Below are 17,244 nucleotides of genomic sequence, written 5' to 3' on the forward strand. Positions count from 1 at the left end.
AGACAGTGCTGGTTGTTTACAACCCCAGTGTTCAAGCAGCACAGTATTGATGCCTGCCAAAATTAGATTGCAGAAAAGCTGCCATATGGTCAGAAAAGCGCACAGGGTTTTTCACACTATAAGGTTCCCCGGATTATAAGACGCACTATCAATAAACATCTATTTTCTGGTCTACACCAGATTATAAGGCACATTATGCAACACTAGTAAGGAACAGGGGTGTTTCCATGTTTTCCTTCTAATTTAGCAGGTCTCGCCGCTGGGTGGCTGCGCTAAGTAAACTAAAATGCAATTCTTAAAAAAATAATAATTTTCTTTTAAAGTCAAACGAGAGCTGGATTTTAATCTACACAAATTTCTCTCCTGAAAACTGCCGTGGTTAGCGCTACACTGAGGAACCCTGGGCTCACCGGATTATAAGGGGCACTATAGTGCAATAAATGCAGTAATATGGCAAAACAGAACATGTTATGCATTGACACACTGGTGGTAAATCACAATTAAAAAAACTGGCTTGGCATCATCCCTGATGTTAACCTATGTATATAAATCAGATATTACTCAGATGTGACAGTTACAATATTTACAGCCATATTCAATAAACATTCTACAGAAACATAATTTGAACATTTGCAGGATTTTAATAAGAAATGTGTGGCCATCTGCATTATCAAATACTAGTTTATCAGCCTTTCTTCTATGTACATGTGAATAAATAATTTCCATGATGATACATTAGCAGAGTCATGTTCATATACTGCTGAAACAACAGAATAAATTATTAAAATCTGAAAAATAATTTATTATTCAAAAATAAGTAAAAGAACTGGTCTGTTAAGAAACTGACTTTTTAGAGGAGCTGGGGAGCAAATGAAGCTAATGGCATGTGTAGGTTTTCCTCCCAGAGGACAATATGCCAAAATGATAATTTACCAGAGAACTACAAGGTGGAGAGCAGAAATATTATGATCAGTGCCATAATATGCTTTTGGTCCTCCATATGCTAGTAAAATGACTCCATTCTACAAAAAATCCTCTTATAATTGTTTGTTGTGGGGATCTAAACTTTTCATCACATGCAGCTGGACATACACTATCCTGCTACAGGGATCCATTGCAGTTTAGGAATAATATGGCCATGAGTGGGTGTAACTGATCTGCAACCAGGTTTAGGCATGTGACATACGTCAAACTGGTGTTGATGTGAATGCCTGGACACAGGGTTACCCAGGCGAACATTCACCAGGTTGTGCATCCTGGTCTTTTCACTTCCTTAGGTCAAGGTGTACACATATGGCTGTCCACAATACTCAATAACCTTTTTTCCATCGTTTCAAGGTCCAAATTCGGTTCAGGCCATGTTGTTAGTCCTTGTAGCACTTGTGCTATTTACAACACTGCCACTGGCTTTCCCCCTATGGACCACTGCTAATCAGGATAAGTGCACAAGTCATAAGCATTCACGTTAACTCAATTCATAATTATATACCAAGAAATCAGTAATGTGAGAAAACTAGCTAAATAGGTACATTCCTATTTACAGACTTACTTCATTAGCAAAACATGCACAATGGCAGAGCCTGATCAAATCTATCTCAGTGTGAAATGTGGAAACTCCCCAATTGTGCCCAAACACCTGCTTTCAGAACACATGAGGATGAGATCACACATGGCTGTGGAGCAGAGCTTGGGGTCATGCAAGGACATATGGGAGGGGGGTGGTGAATGCTGGAGAGGAGTGCATGCTGTAATGCACAACAGGCCTACTCTGACTAGAGTGGCCTTCTACAAAGCACTGAGCACTGCTAATGATCAAACAAGCAGCTAAACAGCTCGCCTCCCAGCTGTACAGGAAAGCCTCAAAGTTCCTTGGGGAACTGTTGTTTAGAAGAATTGCAGTGTGATAAATGATGAAACCTAGCAGCCAATAAGCCCCATCCAGTGGGATTAAATCCAAGTGTACAAAAATATAGAAAATAAATTAACAGATTAAAAATAACTAACAAAGTTTATTCAAATGCTTGTGCAGTCCGTCAACATGACTATTAGTTTTTGTTGAAAACAAAAGCCCATTTCAATCTGAAAGTGCTGTTTTTGCACCATCTTTATCATCTGAAGCTGCTTGTATCATTGGGACAATAGAGCCCCCTGCTGGACTGATGCTGTCTTTTCTCACTTTGGGCTTTGGCGCTGTAATAAAGAGAAATGTGAATAATGAATAACATATCTAGTACAGCAAAACATCTAGCAATATTAAACACAGCGCTCCTTGAAACCCTTACCATTAGGATTCTCCTGCTTGTAAAACATCTTCAGCATTTCAACAGCCTCTTCTGCTCTATGGCCCGAGATGCACTGCAACAGAAAGTTGGGATAGTAAAAACGATTTCGTTGCCAATAGTTTGCCTTGTCTGAACCATAACCTTACTGTAAAGTCTTAAGCATTAACCAGGATAATAATCCTAAAAGCTGAATGACTTCAGCCCTATGGATTGAAATACACTCTGTGGGTATAGCAAACATTAATACATAAGGAAACTTCCAGAGAGAACTATATAAAAATCTCCTCCAGTCCAGTCAAGAGAATAGCCTCAGATATGCTGTCCAATGTCCAAATTGCAATGATGTTTCATTCTTCCTATAGTAAGCCCAATAGGTCGAGCTTAAAATGAAAATAATAATAATAAAATAGAGGTTTCTACAATCCATTTGGCCTTTTACCTTAAAATAAGTTCCAGTATGTGGTAGGTCATCTGATGAAATGTCCAGCACTGAACCACAGCCGCCAAACCGGTCGTTCTTACATCCATACACGACTAGCGGTATATCTATATCAGTGTCAAGACGCAACACTTCCAGAAGTAGTCAAATAAAAGTGAAACACTAAACAAAAGACCTGCTTCATTAGAAAATAAACAGACATAAATCATTAAGGATACTTAGCAGACGTAAAGCAGCTGCACACATAATGCATGGTTCCACAGTCACATAAAGAACAGTGCGTTTAAACACCTCCTTCACATCCCGCTCTCTTAGGTGGCACCATTCCAATACCTGGTCGAGTGCCACCATCTCTGCATGGCGTGTGGCCTTTTTCAAAACAGAACATTTTTCATTTATTTATTCCACAAGTTCACTTCATGTTTGATGAATATTAATTTCAAATGTGCAATTTAAATGTATAAAATAAATTACAAACATAAAAAATGTATACGTAACCTGGGTCATAACCAGTTTATAAAAAAACAGAAAAAAACTCAATAACAAGCATAAAATTTTGTTACACTTGGCCCACAACCCACAATATTATAACTTACAACTATAAAAACTGTGTGTAAAAAGTGTGTAAGGATACTGCATAAATCGGTGAAAAAATGTGATCTGATCTTCATTTAAGTCACAACAAGAGACAAACACAAAACTAATACCACACAAAAAATTACGTTTGCATGGTTTTATTGAACACAACATGTTAACATTCACAGTGAGCGGGGGAGGTATGTGAACCCCCTAGACTAATGGCTTTTCTAAGAGCTAATTGGAGTCAGGATGTGATGAGATTGGATGTGTTGGTTAAAGCTGCCCTGCCCTATAACACACACTAGTTTTAAGTTTGCTGTTTTTAAGAAGCATTGCTTGATGTGAATCATGACTCGCACAAAAGAGCTCTTAGAAAACCTACGTTCAAGAATTGTTCACTTGCATTAAGCTGGAAAGGGTTACAAAAGTATCTGTAAAAACCTTGATGTTCATGTGTCCACGGTAAGATAGACGGTCTACAAATGGAAAAAATTCAGCACTGTTTCTACTCTCTCTAGGCGTGGTCGTCCTGTAAAGGTGACTGCAACAGCACACCTCACAGAGGTGAGGAAGAATCCTAGAGTGTCAACTGAAGACTTACAGAAATCTCTGGCACATTCTAACATTTTTGTTGATAAATCTACAATAAGGAAAACATGAAACAGAGCTCATGGGAGAACACCATGGAGGAAGCCACTGCTGTACAAAAAATGAATTGTTGCACGTTTGAAGTTTGCAAAAGAGCACCTGGATGTTCCACAGCACTACTGGCTAATTATACTGTGGGGAGATGAAACCAAAATTGAGTTGTTTGGAAGGAACACGCAACGTTATGTGTGGAGAAAAAAGGCACACCATCGTCAAAACATTATCCCAACTGTGAAACATAGTGGAGGGGCATTAAGGTTTGGGGCTGCTTTGCAGCCTCAGGGTCTGGACGGATTGTGGTCATCAACATAAAAACGAATTCCCAAGTTGATCAAGACATTTTGCAGGAAAACTTAAGATCATCTGTTCACCAACTGAAGCTCAACAGAGTATAAATGATGCAACAGAACAACGACCCAAAAAATAAAAGTCAATCAACAACTAAATGACTTCCACAGAAGAAAATACGCCTTCTGAAGAGTCCTGACCTCGACCCAACAGAGATGCTGTGGCATGACCTCAAGAGAGGTCTGATCTGCAACTACAGGTAACGTTTGGTTGAGGTTTTTGCTGCCAAAGGAGGATCAACCAGTTATTAAATCCAAAGCTTTACATACTTTTTTCACCCCCACTGTGAATGTTAACATGTGTTTAATAAAAGCATACAAATGCATAAAAAAGCATGTTTTTTGTGGTATTAGTTTAAGCAGACTGTGTTTGTCTACTGTTGTGAAGATCAGAACACATTTAATGACCAATTCATGCAGAAATTCAAGTAATCCCAAAGGGTTCACATACTTTTTCTTGCAACTGTAAATACGCCTCTCCTTTACTTACCATCTTTGTGTCGCCTGTTGCCCAAATCTACCTTATCCTAGGCATGCTTTAGTGTAATATATGTGTTGATTGCCAGGCCTTAGTGTTGTAGGCTGAGCAAATCACCATTATTCTATTAACAAAAGTTCTCTTGCTCTACTACAGTATTATGCTGTCAATGTTTTGATAATTCTATAAAAATATGCCAAATATGCTGAAGATACCTGTATACATTAAATAAATGTTATTCAGATTTATTTAAGCCCACAATGCTTGAAAAAAAAACTGTTGAGGTAATTAAACTATTCTTGTATGAACAAAACCCAGTTAAGTTGAATAAACTCAAAATGTTATATATTAACAACTTAACTGAGTTAAACCAAAAAAGAGAACTAAGTTAAGTTGAGCCAATTACTATTTTTTTCTGTATTTTTTATAAAATTGTTCAGTTTAGTAGTGTTTTTCTGGTAAGACAGGGCGCTATCAGCTAGCGGTTTGTCCCACATAGCTTGTTTTTACACTGTAAATACGCAGCCTACAATCCAATATACTTGCCTCTGAACGGCGAAAGAGCTAGTATTGCGGTTAGAGGCTAATGCTAACACTGCTCCAGTCTTGGTACTGGAGAAACTTCACTGAAACTCCTGTATAACACTGCACTTCAGCGGAGTGGCTTTACTGCTCCTTACAACCTGACTGGTAGAATTTGTATATAAGGAGCACTAGATTAAAAGGCGAAATGTCGATTTTTTGGAAAATAAAAGGATTTTAAGTATGCCTTAAAGTGCAAAAAATACGGCATTCTAATACTGAATTTGGCATTGGTCCACAGAACCTGTAGGGCATGGCCATTAATCACAGACTGCAGATTAGTAGTTTGAATTTGTTTAAAGTTCAATCTTCTAGAAGTATATTGAGACAGGACTGAACTATTTAAGGACATACTTTATTTAATATTGTCTAATTTTATAGATAGATTGATTCACAGAACAGGATTCCACAATGCAGGAAAGACACTGCAGTGGTAAGTTGGTGTGGGAATCTATCAATTGAAAAAAATATATACATTTTAATATTACTTTGCTGACTCCTCCTCTAATAAGATATATGTATGATCTTTTATTTCCTGAGGTTGTAGTTGTTCTAGAATAGAGTTGTTGTGACTCATTGTGAATCTGCATATTGAGGGGGGAGGGGGGGGGGGGTTGATGTGAGAGCTGAGGGTTTTCACTTTGGGGTTGCTGTGATTGTAGTTGAGTGGTCTAGAAAAAAATAGCAGGGCTGCAATGAACACGGGTACATTTTTCAGGACTTCTTATAGAAGAACAAACAGGTAAACAGTCCTGTGTCAGTCTCTAGACTAGTTAAGCTGCTTTACTTACATTCTTAGTTTCGTTCACCTCGTTTCTTCCTTTCCCTACGATTTCTGCTTTGAACACCATCAGACAGCCAACGGGGACCTCTCCGTTCTCTAGAGCGTCTTTGGCCTGTTAAATAAAGCAGATGAAACTCTAGGGTGAATCCGGATTACTCGGGAGGAATAAACTGCGGAGCATCACAGAGAACAGGTACCATATGAAACGCCCTGTCCATCCAGCCCTGGACCTCACTGTCGGAGGGCTGCAGAAAACCTGCGGGTTCTTCTCCACTCTGAGACCTCATATCTGTCTGTAGTTCAGTCTGTACTTAATGCGGTCTGTGCTTCAAGTCTGTTGACTCCTGCAGACAGTGGAGGAGCTGAAGGAGCGCTGGCTAGTTCTGCACGTGTTGACATTCACAGGTTTCTGTATCTGCAGGAGTCTGACTCCATGCCTCGCTGTTCACACTCTCTCACCCTGCGACTCTCTCCCGGGTCACCCACAGCTCACACTGCTGCTGCTGCTGAGAAGTCTCTGTGTTAACATTAGCTATGAGTTCTCTCCACCTGGTCAAACAGAAAGCTGGATTACTAAACTTTAACTCAAACACGACCGGGCTCCTCCTGCCTGCGGAGACAGCGTGTGCTACGATTCTGACATAGACCAGGGTTGCCAGGTCCACCAAAAATATGCAGCAAACTTGTGCTGCAGAAGAATTTGCCCAAACTATATGTCTCACACGTTTGAAGCAAATGGCAAAACAACTGAGTGTATGACTTTTGTTTATAATGGATTTATTATCAGTATTGCTATTTACCCCAAAGTCCTTAATAATATTGTAACATCACTAATTATTTTATAACAGTTTTAAATCCCAGTCAACATTTAATAGTAACATAATTAACAAAAAAGGAACTGAATTTACTTACACATTTCTGTTCTTGCCCCATCTAAACTCTCTTTTCTTAATTTTTTTTCTTCTTCTTCTTCGGTGAGTTTTATGGCAGTTGCCCCTGAATTATCATCCAATTTGGCGTGAAAAAAGCAAACCTGGCAACTCACAGACAGACATCAGACCAGCGCAACAAACCAGCACAACCGATTCATCCACTGCACGGCGCTCCTCCCTCCGCACTGGCGATCACACTGTGTTGCCATGTTGACAGAAACCCCTCAATAATGTTTCTTTTTTTTCTGTTTCGGTGGCTGCCAGCTTAGAAAAAATAAAATAGTCCATTTGTGAATAAAACTTTAGAAACCAGTATTACTTTACAGGGTCGCTGTACTCTGTATGCATTACAAGGACATAATAGCATAGTGTAAATGGCACACTTACCTACATAGATAAAGTAGCTGTTACACAGTCAATAAACACAGTCAATAAACACAGTTAATAAACACAGTTACCAAATTTGAGAAAGGTAAGCTACTGTTTACATACATTATAATGTAAGAAATGAGATTTTACAGGAGAAGCAACATCCCTAGAATATTAATTAAACCCTTTTTTAACAACCTTTAAAAAACAATTGAACAACCTTTATTTAACATTACCTGCATCGGTTAGTGTTAATATTAAAAGGCTTTAAATGGTTGGGGCACATATTTATATATTTTTTTAGTATAGTTTAATAAATATCTTGATATTCTTCAAATTTATGATTCTTGATTACAATTTAGATTTTAATTATTACATAACTTTTTATGTAACTTTTTAATTGTAAACAGGCAATACTATTTCAAGCAACTTAAGACTATTGTTTTCTTTACATTGCCTTCAACTTTACAATACAGTGCAAACAACCTCCTTGTATTTTTAAGGAAAGGTGTAGAATATGAAAATAGCATAAAAGAGTTATTTATGGGTTTCTGAAAAAAAAGTCTATTTACTGACAATCCCTCTGACAACTTCTATAGGTAAAGATGTACAATCTTGATTATCCCATTTTTAAAATCTCATTTAACAGTAATTTGACGTAATTAATTTGATTAACATCCCAGTCGGATACAGTATATATAAAACCATAATGTTTGAATTAATGTTAAATCTTGAAATGTAAAATAGACGTGCACAAATGAATAAATCCTGATTTCAAAGATTCAACACACTGTTGCTGTCTGGTATATTGTTGATTATGAATTTAAGGCAGTTACTGATTTTAGAGCATTTCTGTAGATCCATTCCCCCAGAATGATCTACACCGTGTACAGAAAAGCTACACAACAATGAAGAAAATACAAATGGACAACAGTGGAAATACATGTTTTTGTTGTTTGTTTGTTTTTTTAAGAGAAGTGAGACTAATCAAGGGTGAGAAATGTACTATACAAAAAAAAAAACCACTATATTGGGGATTATTTAGGTAAATCTGGCAACCGTGACGCTGACTGCTGTGCCATGGAGTCCAGAGATCCGCTGGCTGTTCGTGAACAGCGGGCTCGCTGATCCGGGCTGTTCTTCCTCTGTTTCTCCGCCGGCCTGGTCTAAAATGTTATCCTCTACCTGGAATTTTATCAAACGTCATAAGAGGAAGTTTATTTTCGCCGGAGCTTTCGCTGGAGGTACAGCACACACACACACACACAGACAGACAGGCTAATCAGCTCTCACACTGCACTGATAGATAGCTCTTGAGTTCAGGGCAGCACCCGGGTTCACTGTAGTACAGTCTCAGTACAGGTGGATAGTCCGTGTCCAGGGAGTAAAAATCCATCCCGGGGTTTTGTTCCAGCGGCCTGAGCGGCTCCGCTGCAGCTGAACACTGTGCTCAATAGTCCTTAAGCTGGAACAAAAGCGGGGGATGGAATTTAACTCTCTGGAACTGGACTACCCGTCTGTAAGAGTTACGCAGCGAAACAGCTATATGATTTACTTATTGCGTTCAGAGTCTGTGAGTGTGAACCCTGGAGCAGTGGAGCACGCTCTCTGTAAGAGAAGAATATGGTGCGAGGAGTGTTCAGGGTCTGCTGGCCTCCCCGCTGAGCTCCTCCTGCACATGTTAACCTGTCACCCAGATCCAGTGTTTACTCTCTGACTAAGAGAGAGAGAGAGAGAGAGAGAGAGAGAGAGAGCCCTCTTCTTTACTCATTCAGCTTCACGGTGCTGTTATCGTGCAGATGAGATAGCTGAAGCTCATCCAGCTGCTAAATCTGAGTGTTCCTCTTCACCAGGTGTGTACCTGCTGGGTAAATATGCTCAGAGGAAGCTGCAGGAGATGCAGGAGCGGGAGGCGGCCGAGTACATCGCCCAGGCCCGGCGCCAGTTCCACTTCGAGAGTAACCAGAGGACATGCAACATGACCGGTAACTACACACACCTCTCATCTGTCCAGGTCTGACCATCCCACAGCATGCTCATGCAGGGCTCATGTGTGTGGACCCTGGGCTAGGTGGGATCTAGGTGGTATTGGGCCCTGAGTGGGTTTGACCATGTGTTTTTTGTAGGACACAGTTAGGGCTTCAAAAATGAATCGATTAAATCAATTATAAAAATAGCTGACAACTAATTTTAATGATCGATTATTTGGGTATAAATTAGAACAGTTGATACACCATAATTATGGGAAGGTTATCCAAACAAAGCCATATACAGTTAGGCCCATTACAATTTGGACAGTGACACAATCTTAATGATTTGGGCACTGCATGTCCCCACCCTGGATTTAAAATGGAACAAATTTTATTAAACTAAAGTGTAGACTTTAATAGGTTTAATTAAAGGGGTTGAACCAAAGTGTTTAGTAGTTACAGCTATTTATCCCCAAAGCCTCCTGATTTCAGGGGCTCAAAAGTAATCAGACAAATTATTTCAAAAGCTATTTTAAAGGCTGCATGAGTTGTTTCCTCATTAATCCATAATCCGTTAAGCAGGTAAAAGGTCTGGAGATGATTCCAGGTGTGGCATTTGCATTTGGAAGCTGTTGCTGTGAATTCACAACATGTGGTTAAAGAAGCTCTCAATGGAAGTCAAACAGACCATCATTAGGCTAAAAAAAATAAGAAATCCATCAGAGAGATAGCAGAGATGTTAGGAATGGTCACATCAACAGTTTGGTACATTCGGGTAAAATAGAGTGAACAGAACACTACAGGATGTAGGTGTACCATAAAGGGAAGACTTCATGAGAGCGAATACAGAGGGTTTACCGCAAGCTGCAAATGATTAACAGAAAGACTAGATAACACTTTACCAAAAAACATCTAAAGAAGCCAGTCCAGTTCTGGAACAGTGTTCTTTGGACATCCTGTAACAGAATAATGGGAAGAAAGTATAGAGAAGGTTTGGAAAGGCTCAACACAAAGCTCTCCACATTGTCTCTAGAACATGGTGGTGGTATGGGTGTGCATGGCTTCCAATGCCACTTGGTCACCGTTGTAATTTTATGATGTGACCGAATACAGAAACAGAAGGATGAATTCTGAAGGAAGTGTACAGAGATTTACTTTCTGTGCTCAGATTCAACCAAATGCAGGTTGAAGGTTAATTGGACAGGGCTAAACAGTACAGAAGGAGAGTGATGCAAAACATACTGCAAAAACAAACCACAGAAGTGAAATATTCAATCAGCAGATTTGAACCTGATTGAGCAACACTTCACTCACTTATGACAAAATTAAAGACAGAAAAACCCACAAACCAGAAACAACTGAAGACAACTACATTTAAATCATCATAAAAAAAATCCAGTGTTTGGTTTGGTATGTCCATGGGTTCCAGACTTCAAACCTGCAAAGGGTTCTTAACAAAGTATTAAAAACGAAGAATATATTTATGGTAAAGTTCATTTGTTGAATTACTTCTAAGCCTCTGAAAGGGGGAGTTTATGTAGGTAGTAGTTACTAAACACTTCAAAGCATATTGTTGTTCATCTTTTTAAATTAAACATGAAAGTCTACACTTCAGCTTCTGACTTTTTAATGTTTTAGGAAGTTCTTTAGAATCACAGACAAGTGCATGTTTATGTTCCATACACAGTTGTTGTGTTATTCATGTGAATGCTGACATTTTTAGTAATGGTTGGTTGTGTGTTCCTTACAAAAGAAAATAAAATGCTGGAAAATGAGTTTTTCCCCCTTTTTATCAGATTAATATTCGATTAATCTAAAAAGAATAAACAGATTAATTGATTATTACCATAATCGTTAACTGCAGCCCGAGACACAGTTGGGCTTCTTAAATGGGCCCATCATTACAGCCTTTCTTAATATCACATGGTCCCATATAGGCATGTAGCCATTTACGGAGGAAAAACAGCATATGCAGAATAATAAGTATATAATTATACAATTAAAGCTTTACAAACAAAAAGTAATTTAGATTAAATATAATTTTATTTTATTAAATATAATCATATCTTCAGTGTTGTCGCATGAAAAGATCTTTAAAAGTTTTTACAGATAGATGTATGCAGGCAGTTATAGGTGTATATAAAGGAAACTTTTTTAAGGCTCTCAATACTTTAACTTCAACAAAAACAATGTTTTTTCTGAGACAAAATGTGTAAGTTTAGAAACAGCATTATATAGCATTTTTCTGATACAATAAAATTTTCATACCTTATTTTTGTCGCTATTTAGGTTTGTTTTGGTGCATCATATTGTATTTGATTTTTGTCCAGACCGAAAATCAATCTGGACACAATTTAAAAGCTAAAATTCAGATTTGTGTTGGCAGTCTGAACACAGCCTTAGAAGTGGCTTATAGTTCAAAGTCCACTCCGCAACTGTAGGGGGAGCTAGAGTTAGAATAACGAGTATAAATTATCCATAGTGTTTCTTTAAAAAGGAAAAAATGGTCATGTAAAGTTTGATTATAATTTGGTTTGGTCTACAAACCACCCAAGTGTTATAATGACATTAAATAAGATAAAACAGAACTGTTGTTGTTTGCCTAATGTCTATAATCCAGCACCTACAAAACAATTAAATAAGAAATAGTTATCAGGTTTGCTAGACGTTGTTTAGAATGGGTTAACTTTTGGACCTATAGGGTATTTTAGGTTTATTCATTTAAATGTTTAATCCAATTCTGTGATATATTTAGAAAATATTGAAATGTATTAGTTCCACTGAGGACTAAACATTGTTTATTGGGGTAGTTTCCCCACACAGTGATTTAAGCCTAGTCTCAATTGTATGGAAAAAAATATAGTCTGCTTTACAACTAGGGTAAATCGTCCTTACCTAATCACTTCTCCCCTTTTCTTACAGTGTTGTCGATGCTCCCAACTCTACGAGAGGCAATCATACACCACCTGAACTCAGAGAGCCTCACAGCACTGCTGAAGTCCAAGTGAGTCTTATACTAGAATTGCCATCCACAAGATGCTATGTTTACACATTGTGTTCAGTCAGATTTAGGTGTGATGTCTTCATATGCATGTTTGAATTATGTAAGCATGGACTAAGAAATGCCCAAACATTTGCTTACAACTGTAACAAGGAACTTGGTACAAAGACATTTGTACAGTGCATAAAACACATTATAATACTTGTCTGAGATTCAGCCATGTATCCATTAGCTCTAATCATTGCAGTATGATGAAATGTGGAGATTAGCAACTCTGTGACTCATTTGAGTGTCTGTTGTAGGCCAGCCAATAAGGTGGAGATTTGGGAGGACCTTAAGATTATCAGTAAGTTTCTCAGCATTCTCTATATGTTGTAACTGTATGGTTGACCATACGTAGTAGTTCAGTCATAGTAAATGTTTGCTCTCACTCACCAGGTTTCACCCGAAGCACTGTGGCTGTATATAGTACATGCATGCTGGTGGTGCTGCTTCGTGTTCAGCTCAACATAATTGGCGGTTACTTGTACCTGGACAACTCAGTGACTAAAAATGGAACTGTAAGTCCTGTAGTCTTTGTTGCTAAGATCTTGCAGCTGCAGGAGTTAGTGGATTTTTAAGTTCAGTTGCCTCTCCTGTTTTGCACCCTTAGTTACCATTGGCTCCTCCAGAAGTACAGCAGCAGTATCTGTCGAGCATACAGCACCTTCTAGGAGATGGTGAGAGGAGCCCAGTCTGTGGGCCTTGTTTACTGCAGAAAGTGTTGACAGTTTTAAATGGCTTTTTGTTTGAAACTGGTTACATGCTGTTCTGTGTGTGCAGGGCTGATTGAACTGATAACTGTTGTAAAGAAAGCTGTACAGGAGGTTTTAGGACCGTAAGTCTTTTATTTTTTTAATATTTATTTTTTTATTTATTTTTTACAATGTCTTTGTAGAAATTTGTAGAAATTTCACAATTAAGTGTGAATATTGTGATACTTTATGTATTCTATAACATTCATCTGAATGTTATAGAATACATAAAGTTTCACAATATTCACACTTAATTGTGAAATTTCTACAATACAATAAATATATATTTTAAAAATGTATATATATTTATAAATAAATATATGTTTAAATCTATTTTATAAAAATATAATAAAAGAAAATTTAACTCTGTATCCAATAAGAACAGTTGGATCTAACATTATAATTCAACACTGCTCTCTAGTGGGTGGAGTTTAAACATAAAAATCACAAACATAAAAAAATCTCTGTATGGTACCAATCTTAAAATGTAAAACAAATGGTGCTGTGTTCTTGTAAATCACAGTATTGCAAAATTAAATATTACAATATGATATGGTATTGCTTTATTTATTTATTTTTTTGCAAAAAGCTAAATAGCTTATATAGTTCTACATAAAGAGCAACTACTAATTTAAATATTTGGACAAAATGTAATAAATTGTAATGATTTTAATAGAACTAGAAGAGAAAAATAAACGTTTTAGGATAACCGGTATTAGTGTCAGTAAAGCTAAGCTCTCTCTGTTTTTATTAAGGGTCTCATTGAAGCAGACTCTGTCCTTGCAAGAGTTGGAGCAGCATGTGACTCAAATCAGACAGCTGGTGGAGGACGGCAGCGGCTCCTCGAGACACAAAGCTCTCTCCTGGTACATGATGCCGGATGAGGAGAATACACTGGCTGATCAGGTAAAAGTTAAAATGCATGGAGTGATTAGAGATAAATGTGGATTTTTCTTTGTTATTTACTTTGTCTGTATCATCACTATATGTATTTGACTTTTCAGGCATCTGGTCTTACAGAGAATGACATCACAACAATAAAGCTTCTAAATGAAACTAGGGACATGCTTGACAGGTATGGGCTATAATAATAATAATAATAATAATAATAATAATAATAATAATGGACTATAATAATACATATGTAGATGCAGGAACTAAATGTTTTTAATAGATTATGTCTTTTATGGTCACCTTTAGCCCTGGATTGTAACTGTAGCCTCTCTTCTTTTAGTCCTGATTTCAGTACTGTACTCAACACCTGCCTGAGCAGAGGCTTTAGCCGTTTCCTTGACAATATGGCAGAGTTCTTCAGACCCCCTGCAGGAGACTCCACCCTCTGCAGCACACCTGATAGGTGAGTATTTTAGTAGCCAGTTTAATCAAATCAAATGTATTTGTGTAGCCCTTTTTACAACTGATGTCACAAAGCAGCTTTACAGAAACATGATCACAGGACAGAGAATCAGCCAAAACATTAATTATAAAATATACAGAATCCCCAGTGAGTGCAGAGGCAAGGAAAAAAAACCTCAGGAGGAAGAAACATTGGGAGGCCAAGACTCACATATAAGAGGGACCATCCTACCACTGGTCAAAACGCTTTTAAATTAATTAAAAAAAAGTCTTTATACATCCACATAGGTTTTATATATTCAGGAGAATAGCAGCACCACTAAAGGAAGCAGTTAGAGTTCATGTAAACGTTGATGTAATCTGTTGTGGAGAGTGAGCAGCTTGTCCGAGGCATGTGAAATAATCTGGATGATGAGCAGCTGAACTCTGGTGGGTGATGGAGAAGAGCTGACTTTCAGAATTTTCCATCAGTCTGGCCGGACAGGGGACCGGAGAGCCTCAGGTTCCCTCATAAAACAGAGAATATAAAACATTATCAGAGTGTGACTAATGACTTTGGCAGATCTGAGAAAAACAGCCTAACTAAAGGGAGAGAGCCAGAAGTTAACATAGACACAGTGTTCACTACTGTGAAACCAAAAAGTTACACTGCTGGTGTTTCAAGAATGAATCAGGGTGCTTTCACACCTACCTATTTTAGTCAGGATTTCAGATTTTTCAGTTTGGTCTAAATCAAAGTAGCAGGTGTAAAGTTGTGTGAAAATGTTTTAAAAACAGATATAAATAAAAAGTCAAAAGGAGCCTCTCACAGATTGGGTCTGTTTATCCAGAGTACTCAGTTCAGTGTTCCTTTTTTTTTTCTACAATTAAAACAGTACAGTTGCAGTAAACGTGTTAAAATAGCATATAGAGCTAGCCTACACTTCCATAGCCGTTCAGGGAGCCTCTGATTTGCACTGTATTGGTGTAATGACAATGTTTCTGCTGTTTTCCAGTCTTTCACATGTAAGTCTACCACTTGCAAAAATAATTCCTGTTGCTAATGGGCAGATTCATTCAATATGCAGTGAAGTACCTACTCACTTTGTTCAGGTAAGCTATGAGTATCATCATAGAATTGTTACCAGTGTTTTTCTACATTTTTCCTGCTTCATTAATGCTTGCCCATTTCAGGATCTGTTGATGATAGACCAAGTGAAAGAGTTCGCAGCCAACGTTTATGAAACCTTCAGCAGCCCCCATGAGCTACAAAAGTAAACACTAGGACAGAGTGTAACCTGGGCATGTGCTGGGGATCAATTCCCAAGGACTACACAAAGAGCTGAACAGCAGAACATTCCTTTCTTCATACATCCTACGCAGAGAAACTCAGGGACATGTGCATGGTTGAATGTTCTCTCATGAACTGCAGACAATTGTCTGATAAGGATTTAAAATGGGCCGAACTTGTGGAAACTGAAGCTGAAACTTTGTATTAATCACTGTTTCTTTATAATTGTTAGAGAATGACCTGTTATGACCATGTGATCCCCGTCCAATTAGTGAGGATCAAGAATGAATCCAATATTTGTCCTAACCCTTCTAAGCGAGCATTCAGTACACTTTGAAGGACTTTTACCTGAGCTTCATCTGCCTCGTCTGTACCATACAGTTGATTGTCATTGAAGAGTGTTTTATTTCTGCACAGAGAAATGTATTTTAATAGAAGGGCAGGTGCTTCAGCTTCATATTGCAGGACTCATAGAAAGGTGTTTAGAGTCAAAGGGATTTCTGTTGTTCATTTGATATTTGGAGGGAAGTCACAGTTCATAGTAATTAATGGTAATCAGTGCTTTGAAAGTCTAGTTATTGAAATAATTGAAGACGGTTTAACTTGGAATAGGAAACTAAAATGTTGAAACAGAATTCTGAATGTCTGGATGAAGAAACTGTAGTTTATAACAGTGAAATCTTGACTCAATTTGTTTAGTTTTATTTAATGCTTTTCTGGCAGAGCTAGAGGATGAACATGGTGCACTGCAAAAAGAAACTACCAGCATGTGCATTAGTAACAGGCTAACCTTGTTTTTCTTTGTTTTTTTTTTATTGTGAATGAAGCACAGCTGATTCTACTGAGTCAATATGTACTTGGCTTGTAAGCAGCTTTAAACAAAACTGCAAACCTGACATTGTCACATCAGTTGTAATAAATATGTAAACAGTATACTTTTTTTCTGCACAGAAATTTAGTTCCCTCTCTCTGTCTCAGCTGAATAGGATAGATTGGTTTTTTTTTTTGCTTGTTTCTTGTTCCTCTGTGTGATTGGACAGTGAGCTTAGTACTTACTGTCAAACTGATTTAATTAAGGAATTTTAATTTAAAGTTTTTACTTTACTTTAATGTTTTTATTTTAACCATGCAGTCTAGGGTGATGGGTTTTGATAGTGGTTAGTTGGACTTGGTTCTGTTTTGTGTGAAATGTAGGGAAAATTACAGATCATATCTGTCTTTATGAAACATAAAATGAAACACGACAGTTCAGAACATTTAGTGATATGAATGCCTAAATATGACCTGAATGACAAAATTAATCCATCTAGATGTGACCAATGCTTTCTTCTAGGTTTCCAAGCACAAACTCCATCTCTTTGTAGTAATTACTCTCACGCTATTGTGTGTGGACTCTCAAATACAGTTGGAATA

The 17,244-nt window shown here is 37.7% G+C and overlaps 2 protein-coding genes across 3 annotated transcripts; one reads left to right on the forward strand and one right to left on the reverse strand.

The window, feature by feature from the left end:
- Positions 1–621: 621 nt before the first annotated feature.
- adat2 (adenosine deaminase tRNA specific 2) lies at positions 622–7,314 on the reverse strand. 2 transcript variants are annotated; one of them, XM_049480540.1, is made up of 6 exons: positions 7,052–7,314; positions 6,147–6,251; positions 2,940–3,090; positions 2,722–2,828; positions 2,283–2,355; positions 622–2,190 (listed from the first exon to the last, which is right to left on the reverse strand). In XM_049480540.1, the coding sequence occupies exons 1-6, from the start codon at positions 7,070–7,072 to the stop codon at positions 2,075–2,077; spliced, it is 573 nt and encodes a 190-aa protein (XP_049336497.1). In that variant the 5' UTR covers positions 7,073–7,314; the 3' UTR covers positions 622–2,074. The 2 variants fall into 2 exon arrangements, with proteins under 2 accessions (XP_049336497.1, XP_007245525.2); XM_007245463.4 differs by lacking the exon at positions 7,052–7,314 and adding an exon at positions 6,337–6,829.
- Positions 7,315–8,506: 1,192 nt separating this feature from the next.
- On the forward strand, positions 8,507–16,764 carry pex3 (peroxisomal biogenesis factor 3). Its single transcript, XM_007245462.4, has 12 exons — positions 8,507–8,684; positions 9,294–9,425; positions 12,333–12,414; positions 12,714–12,757; positions 12,850–12,971; positions 13,064–13,130; positions 13,234–13,288; positions 13,961–14,111; positions 14,210–14,280; positions 14,440–14,562; positions 15,557–15,653; positions 15,735–16,764. Exons 1-12 carry the CDS (start codon positions 8,612–8,614, stop codon positions 15,816–15,818), a joined length of 1,101 nt encoding a protein of 366 aa, XP_007245524.3. The 5' UTR covers positions 8,507–8,611; the 3' UTR covers positions 15,819–16,764.
- Positions 16,765–17,244: the final 480 nt, after the last annotated feature.

Source organism: Astyanax mexicanus, chromosome 1, assembly GCF_023375975.1.
Source record: "Astyanax mexicanus isolate ESR-SI-001 chromosome 1, AstMex3_surface, whole genome shotgun sequence".
Lineage (NCBI taxonomy): Eukaryota > Metazoa > Chordata > Actinopteri > Characiformes > Acestrorhamphidae > Astyanax > Astyanax mexicanus.

What these genes read in the sequence shown, in the direction of transcription:
- adat2 (XM_007245463.4), bottom strand. Translation starts at nt 6,426, where the DNA reads ATGAGGTCTCAGAGTGGAGAAGAACCCGCAGGTTTTCTGCAGCCCTCC. An exon ending in ATACTGGAACTTATTTTAAG is followed by an intron (nt 2,356 to 2,721) that starts GTAAAAGGCCAA and finishes TTTCTGTTGCAG; the next exon opens with TGCATCTCGGGCCATAGAGC. An exon ending in CAAGCAGGAGAATCCTAATG is followed by an intron (nt 2,191 to 2,282) that starts GTAAGGGTTTCA and finishes TCTTTATTACAG; the next exon opens with CGCCAAAGCCCAAAGTGAGA.
- pex3 (XM_007245462.4), top strand. Translation starts at nt 8,612, where the DNA reads ATGTTATCCTCTACCTGGAATTTTATCAAACGTCATAAGAGGAAGTTT. An exon ending in GAGGACATGCAACATGACCG is followed by an intron (nt 9,426 to 12,332) that starts GTAACTACACAC and finishes CTTTTCTTACAG; the next exon opens with TGTTGTCGATGCTCCCAACT. An exon ending in ACTAGGGACATGCTTGACAG is followed by an intron (nt 14,281 to 14,439) that starts GTATGGGCTATA and finishes CTCTTCTTTTAG; the next exon opens with TCCTGATTTCAGTACTGTAC.